Source organism: Peromyscus maniculatus, chromosome 2, assembly GCF_049852395.1.
Source record: "Peromyscus maniculatus bairdii isolate BWxNUB_F1_BW_parent chromosome 2, HU_Pman_BW_mat_3.1, whole genome shotgun sequence".
Taxonomy (NCBI): Eukaryota; Metazoa; Chordata; class Mammalia; order Rodentia; family Cricetidae; genus Peromyscus; species Peromyscus maniculatus.
This window is the reverse complement of record NC_134853.1, coordinates 163,452,719-163,460,953: the sequence shown is the minus strand read 5'-3', so window position 1 is coordinate 163,460,953 and position 8,235 is coordinate 163,452,719. Positions and strand designations below refer to the sequence as shown.

At 43.4% G+C, this 8,235-nt stretch overlaps 1 protein-coding gene across 1 annotated transcript; it reads left to right on the top strand.

Annotated features, from left to right (window-relative positions):
- The first annotated feature begins 3,354 nt into the window (after positions 1-3,354).
- LOC143271770 (crooked neck-like protein 1) lies at positions 3,355-7,516 on the top strand. Its single transcript, XM_076563636.1, is given in 4 exon segments — positions 3,355-3,478; positions 5,527-6,748; positions 6,788-7,152; positions 7,155-7,516. Coding segments are annotated over 4 exon segments (2,073 nt in total).
- The last annotated feature ends 719 nt before the right edge of the window (positions 7,517-8,235 follow it).

The window sequence follows — 8,235 nt, the reverse complement described above, 5'->3', positions numbered from 1 at the left end:
TAGCTTTGCAACCTTTCCTGGAACTCAATTGGTAGTCCAGGCTGGCCTCAAACTCACAGAGATCCGCCTGCCTCTGCCTCCAGAGTGCCGGGATTAAAGGTGAGCGCCAACACCGCCCCGCTTGCCCCCTTCTTTCTTGAGCACTGAAGTTAAAGGGGTTCAAAGTCATTGACTATTTGTTTCTTTGCCTAGAAGAAGTGACAATCCGATTTTTGTCTCCTGTTGTGAAAAGTGTGAGGCAGGTTCTTGTCCAAACCCCTCTCTGTTTTTGAAAGAGGGTCATCATGTAGTTCTAGCCTTCCTGAAACTGTTTTTAAAAAAAATTATTTGTTTGTTAATTAATTAATTAAGTGTACACTGTTTTGCCTGCATGCATGCTTGTACATCTGAGGAGGGCACCAAATCTCATATAGATGGTTGTGAGCCACCATGTGGTGGATGCTGGGAATTGAACTCAGGACCTCTGGAAAAGAAGCTAGTGCTCTTAGCCTCTGAGCCATCTCCCCAGCCCTTTTATGTAAGTTTTTATGTACACCAGCTTGTTTCTGCATTCAAGACACTGGGATTAAGGGTGTGTTCACCCATGCCTGGTTCAGCTCCCATTATTGGTGACTTTTTGTTTCTCTTCACTGTGCTGGACTGGTCTTTACAGAAACACCCTTGTCTGTCCAAAAGCCAAGGGCACCAACTCCTTCCATGACACAGATTTAAAACTGTTCTAAGAAATGGATTTTATGTAGCCATGCTGGCTTCTATCTTGTTAGATAGCCAGAGATGACCTCAGTTCTGGATGACAGGTTTATTCCAGCTTGTCTAGTCCATGCAATGCTTTAGAAAAAGCCTAGGGTTTGTGATGCTGGCAAACACATTTCCAGTTGGCTATATCTTCAGAACCATTGTCTAACAGGAGCAGATGCAAGCCATGTTTTTGCCTCAGCATTCTGAGTAGCTAACATAACTGAAGAATGAGAGAACATGCAACTAGGTTATATATTCTAGAAAAGATCGCACAGTTGTGACAATGTTTGTCACAAAATTCTTTGAGGATATTTTTAGGAGATTTTGTGTGTATGTCTCTTGCTAGGAAAGGTAGTAATGTCAATCTGCCAACACTCAGAACCATGTGGGTCACATGTGAATAAAACTCAGCCAGGTGTGTTGGCTCACAGGAGTCACCTACTAGGTGGAATGCTGAATTAGGAGGATTGTCGGGAACTGGAGTATCAGATCTCCAAAGCTACAGAGCAAGATTCTTCATCAGAAAAAGAAATAAAAATGCAGTACATAGCCGGGCGGTGGTGGCCCACGCCTTTAATCCCAGCACTCGGGAGGCAGAGCCAGGCGGATCTCTGTGAGTTCGAGGCCAGCCTGGGCTACCAAGTGAGCTCCAGGAAAGGCGCAAAGCTACACAGAGAAACCCTGTCTCGAAAAACCAAAAAAAAAAAAAAATGCAGTACATAAACAGCCACTAAATTAATGAACAAATACAATTCAGTATAATGGGCTCCTGTCTTTCAGGCCAATCTCAGCTTTTTGTCTCTCCCAAAAGAAACTCTTTTCATCTAGATACTGAAAAATTTTTTATACAGGCAGCCTCAAACACATGAAGATCTCCCTGCTTCTTTCTTCCTCTAGACTGATGGAAGTAAAGTATGTGACCTGAAAACACAGGGATTATTTTTGTTGTGGGTATTTGTTTGTTGAGATAGAGTCTCTCTTTTTGTATACCTGGATGTCCTGGAGATCTCCATGTAGACCCAGCTAGGGGTGAACTCAGAGTTTGGCCTGCCTCAACTGCACAATGGTTGGGGTTAAAGGCATGCACCACCACGAACTACAAAAAAAAAACTGTTTTAACTCCTATTATTATCTTTCTTTTTAAGAAATTTTTTCATTCATTTTGCATACCAATCAAAGTTCCCCATCTTCCCTCTTCCTGCCCCCTCCCAGCTTCCTTTCCCAAACCACTCCCTACTCCCTCCAACAAGAAGGCATTGCCTCCCATGTGGAGGCACATTAGGAGAGACACTGAAGTCCAAGCTTTTCCCCTGCCTCAAGGCTTCAGGAGGTGTCCTATCATAGGCTGTAGGTTCCACAATGCCCACTCATGCACCAGAGATGGATACTGATCATACCACCAGGGGGCCTCCCAAGCAGATTAAGCTACACAACTGTCTCACCCTGCAAAGGGCCTAGTCCAGTCCCATGTAGGCTCCAGAGCCATTGATCCAGCTTTCATGAATTCCCTCTAGTTTGATTTGAGCTATGGAAGGTGCTGTCTATAGCCAATAGAGTTCCCACTATTACTTGTGTGTGTAGTATTCTTGATGGACATTCCTTCACAATTAGTCATGGTTGAGGGCAACAAACACATAACAACCATGACACATCAAGTTTAGGACTTCCTATCTCTATTTCGAAGAACAAGAAACATGATGAAAAAAATAGTGTGATACCAAGTTCTTATATTGCCAACTGATTAGATCTCATTTCATACCACTTGGTTTCGAAAGCATTGAGCACCTTGTGAGCCATGTGCTCTGAGTCCATTTCTGAGATCTTTCCCTAGGATTTCATGTCCTGCACAGCTTTGAGAGTGACTACCTTAGTGTGATGGGGAAAGGAAAAAAAAAAAACAGACACAGGTAGAGAAATGCTGGGGATGAGTGGTCAGGGTGCTGTGAAGGAGCCACACCAGGAACTCCAAAACACAGAACATTATTATATGCAATGGGCAAAAGGGTACAGCTACTCATGCTATGGGATCTCTGGGAGGAACAGTTTCAAGCTGCAATGATCCCAGGGAGGATTTCATCCATCCCAACACACTACCCTCAGTAGGATTCCATAGCTCAGACCTCACGCATGATCCTATTTAGTCTTATCAATGAAACCCAGGAGTCAAGTATGGGGTAATAATGTGGAAGACCAGAGAAGCAAAGGAACAACCACAAGTGACTTCTTACCTCTCCATTTACTCTGAGCTAATGAGGGGCCACGATCCTGTCTACACCTCCCAAGCACTGGAATTAAGGCATCAGCCTCCCAAGTGCTGATATTAAGGATATGTTCCAGAACTGACTGGAATCCATGATTAAGTACTGGCTAGCTCTGCCCCCTGGTCTCAGGGCAAGCTTGATCTGTCAGAACACCAACAAACAATACAACAGTACCAAGCAGTAACCTTTCCCAGTTTATTGCCAGCACAGGCAATGCCTGCTCTCCAGCTCATAGATAGAATGATTGAAACATTTATAGCATTGTCTTGTAGCAAAAGTCGCTTTTTTTTTTTTTTGTCTTTATTATACTTAAGAGTTCGGGGCAAAGTTGGTCAAACTGATCTACAAGGCCCCTATGATCATAGCATTCCAGCGGTGCAGGGTATGGCTCCTCGATCAGCTTGCTCAGTTTGGCTATGTTGTGAAGCAGTTGCATGAGGAGAGGCAGAGACAGATTATTATCAATGAAATTGACCTTGGTGAGCTGGGAGCATTAGTTCAGGGCAAGCAAGAGCACTCTGAATTCTGAATGCTCCAGCCAACAGGCAAAACAGGTATCTCTCTCTACAAAGAGCCATATATCATGAGGCCTTTATATTTATGGACAACAGAGGGAACAAATAAAGGCCTAAGTCAGCTTCACAATGTCTCAAAGACAAATCCTGAAGCTCCCCTTCCGAGTCACGGGTGGATTTGCCCAAGCTTGGGTAAGTGAGTCCAAAAAGGATAAGACTAAATCTCAGCCAATTCAAAGTTACTATTGTTACTGCTGCTTGCTTAACCAATTATGTATGAGATGACCTAACTGTCCCTGAAACTCCCCGAGCTGTGCTTCAAAGGAGCCTGCACACTCTCCTCAGGGCCGACCTCACATAATGCTGGAATATTCATTAAGACACGGTCTTGCCTTTTAGGTACCATTCGAGTCTGGGGTCCTAAAGGACAATTTGCCTTTCAAAGTTTGGTGGTCACCTTCCAATGGGTCCTGCATGTCCAGTCGACACAACATTTTTTAAAAGCAGTCCAGGCAAGAACAGTTTCTTGCCAAATGGCTATTTTTGCCAAGAAGAAGATCAACTCCACATGGAATGTCTTTGACGCCCATCCTCTCTTTGAAGTAAATTGGTGCTGACAGGAGCAGACATCTCACTGTCCAGAAAGTCCAAGTTTTTAAAACAGTTTAAATTCCGTATTCTGTAGGTCTTTGAAGGGTTTGAAGATTACCTACCTGATTGAATTATGTCTATGTATACCCTGAAAACTTAACATGCCCATTACTTTGACTCTCATAGAAGACTAATTATTCATCTGTAGTTCTCAATTATCCATTACAATTTAAATGAGTTACATAAACTGAATACCTTAAAAGAGAGCAGAAATATACATACAGTATAACAAAATTAACTTTAAATTTGTATCAATAAACTAAAATCTACAGCAGTGGAAAAGACTTTACACTAATTGTTGCTCTTTAAAAGCAGATATATTAATCTACCCTTTCATCCAAGCATATCTATATCCTGTATTTCCATATCATATCCCCTTTATTTGTTTTTTAATCTTTTCCTTTTCTGTTTAATTAAAAGGAAAGTTTTAACTTGTTTATTGCTTGTATATAGTGTATATAGTTATTGTATTTATTGTAAATAGTTTTTCTTATATTAGTTTTAACTTTTTAAATTATTTTTTTTATTTTCATTAGACAAAACAGGGGAAATGTGGTGATAATCTGTTTGTGCCAAAATGGGGTGATATTTTATTTGTACGTTAATCAATAAGGCAAGTCTGGAGATCAAGGGGAAAAAGGCCAGCCATTTTTAAGGAAACACAGAAGTCAAGCGGCGGTAGCACACGCCTTTAATCCGAACACACGTCAGGCAGAGTCTCTGTGTGTTCAAGGACACATCAGGGAACGGCCAAGTGTAGTGAGACACGCCTTTAATCCCGGGACCCAACATAGAGACCTGAGGTCTGTGCAGACAGGCGGTGACAAGGAAGTGAGTTAGCTGGGCTAAGAGCCAATGAGAGGGCAGAACAGCAAGGCAATCCAAACCTAGGCAATAAAAACTAGGTAGACGGGAAGTCAGGGCATTTTGGAAGGTGCAGAGCTGGTGAGGTAAGGTAGCTGCTGGCTCCCCGTATTTCCCTGGTCTCTAAGGCTCTCATCTGTATATTTGGCTCTCTTTTTTTAAATTAATAAGACAGTTTAGAAATTCGTTTACAGGGCCAGGTGTGACTCTAAGCTCTCGGACAGAGTCTTCTCTGCTTCCTCTGAAGCTTTTACAACCCGTTACTGCTCACCAGGCTGGTCTCAAACTCAGAGATCCTCTTGCCTCTGCCTTCCGAGTGCTGGGATTAAAGGTGTGTGCCTCTGTTTGGGGATGTAGTTTGTCCCGAGCCGGCTCTCTGGTGTTGGCTGGTTTTTTGAAGCCCATTTCTGAGGTCCAGCGGTGTGGTGTGTGTGTGTGTTGGTGTCGGGGTTAATCCGGTTCAGCGGCCGCAGACATAGTGTCCTCTACAACGGCAGGGAAACAGAGGATTCCCAAAGTGGCCAAGGTGAAAAACAAAGCACCAGCTGAGGTACAGCTAACTGCAGAGCAGCTCTTAAGAGAGGCTAAAGAGCTCCTTCCACCCCCGCCTCAGCAGAAGATCACAGATGAAGAGGAGCTCAATGATTACAAACTTGGGAAGAGGAAGACTTTTGAAGATAACATAAGAAAAAACAGGACTGTGATTAGTAACTGGATCAAATATGCCCAGTGGGAAGAAAGTCTCAAGGAAATCCCAAGGGCTCGGTCCATATACAAGCGTGCCTTGGATGTAGATTATGGGAGTATTCCACTCTGGCTGAAGTGTGGAGAAATGGAAATGAAGAACCGCCAGGTGAACCATGCCCGAAATATCTGGGAGCGAGCCCTAACAACTCTGCCCCGAGTCAGTGAGTTCTGGCACAGGTACACATCCATGGAGGAGATGTTGGGCAATGTCGCCGGTGCCCGTCAAGTGTTTGAGCGCTGGATGGAATGGTGGCCTGAGGAGCAGGCCTGGCACTCCTACATCAGCTTCGAGCTGAGACACAAAGAGGTGGAGCAGGCCCATACCCTTTACGAACGCTTGGTGCTCATGCACCCTGCTGTGAAGAACTGGGTCAAGTATGCCCGATTCGAAGAGAAGCATGCTTATTTTGCCCATGCGCGGCAAGTCTACGAGAGAGCAGTGGAGTTCTTTGGAGAGGAGCATATGGACGCACACCTGTATGCGGCCTTTGCCAAATTTGAGGAAAACCAGAAAGAATTGGAAAGGGTACGAGTTATTTACAAATATGCCCTGGGTAGAATTTCAAAACAAGGGGCGCAAGAACTCTGGAAAAACTATACCGTCTTTGAGAAGAAGTTTGGGGACCGCAGGGCTGTTGAAGATATCATCGTGAGCAAACTGAGATGCCAGTATGAAAAAGTGAAGGCTGATCCATACAATTACGATGCCTGGTTTGATTACTTGCGCTTGGAGGAAAGTGAGGCGGAGGCCGACACAGTGCGGGAAGTCTATGAGAGGGCCATTGCCAACGTGCCGCCCATCCAGGAGAAGAGGCATTGGAAGCGCTACATCTATCTCTGGATCAACTATGCATTCTACGAAGAGCTGGAAGCCAAGGATCCTGAGAGGACAAGACAGGTCTATCAAGCCACTTTGGCCCTAATTCCTCACAAAAAGTTCACCTTTGCCAAAATGTGGTTATATTACGCACAGTTTGAAATATGACACAAAAATCTGCCACTGGCCAGAAGAGCTTTGGGGACTTCCATAGGCAAATGTACAAAGAACAAGTTATTCAAAGGCTATATAGAACTGGAACTACAGCTTTGAGAATTTGACAGATGCCGCAAGCTTTATGACAAGTTCTTGGAATTTGGACCTGAAATTTGTACCTCATGGATTAAGTTTGCAGAATTAGAGACAATCCTTGGTGATATCGATAGAGCCCGGGCCATCTACGAATTAGCCATCAGCCAGCCAAGCTTAGACATGCCAGAGGTCCTTTGGACATCATATATCCATTTTGAGATTGAGCAGGAAGAAACTGAAAGGGCACGAAACCTTTACCAACAACTGCTTCAGCGAACACAGGATGTCAAGGTATGGATCAGTTTGGCTCATTTGAGTTTTCCTCAGGAAAAGAAGCAAGTGTGACTAAATGCAGACAGATTTATCAAGAGGCAAACAGAACCATGAGAAACCGAGAAGAGCAAGAAGAGAGACTTATGTTGCTGGAATCCTGGCGAGGGTTTGAAGATAAATTTGGAACAGTATCAGACAAGGAAAGAGTAGAGAAACTCATGCCAGAAAAGGTCAAGAAGAAGAGAAATGTCCAGGCCCAAGATGGGTCTGATGCCGGCTGGGAAGAATACCATGGTTACATCTTTCCAGAGGATGCTGCCAACCAGCCGAACCTCAAGTTTCTGGCAATGGCCAAGCTTTGGAAGAAACGGCAACAAGAAAAAGAAGCTGCCCAATAGGATCCAGATAAGGACATTGGTGAGAATGAATCCTCATCTTTGTAAATGTTGAAAAAAAATTTTTTAATAGAAATGAATCGTTTAGAACTTTGATTTCTGAACTTTTTTATATATTTACACAGTAAGGAGTGATGTTTGATAGCTACCTTTCTAATTATTTTTTTAAACACTTTGTCGATAATGTTTAAATGTCGATAGAACACCTTAGATTCTTGTGTTCACCCCTCCTGCTCCTACCCTACATGAAAATGAGTTTTCTATGGCCTGTGGACTCACATGCCCATCAGTGTTTGACAGATAATTTATAAGCCATGACATTTCCCTACAATGAGACAAAGTTTAGACATCAAAGTGAAGTGATGATACACACTGGTACATGGGTAAACTCTGATTACAGTATAGAAAGCGAGAGAAACAGATCGACCAAGTTGTGCTTTGTGATTCCGTGTACAGTAACTGTCCAGAAGAGGCAGATCCCAAGAGAGTGGATTATGCTTGTCAGGACTAGGGAGTGAGGGGAGAGGGAAAGAGTGCTTCGAGGAAGATCCCTTTTCGGGAACATGACCATATTTTACAACTGGAGGGAGGCGATTGTACACTGTCGTGAATGTACACAATGTGACTGACTGTTTATATTTAAAATGCTATGTGGTTATTTTGTATTTAAAAAATAAATTTTATCCTGTTAATACAATGGCCTGTGTAGTATATGCTCACTC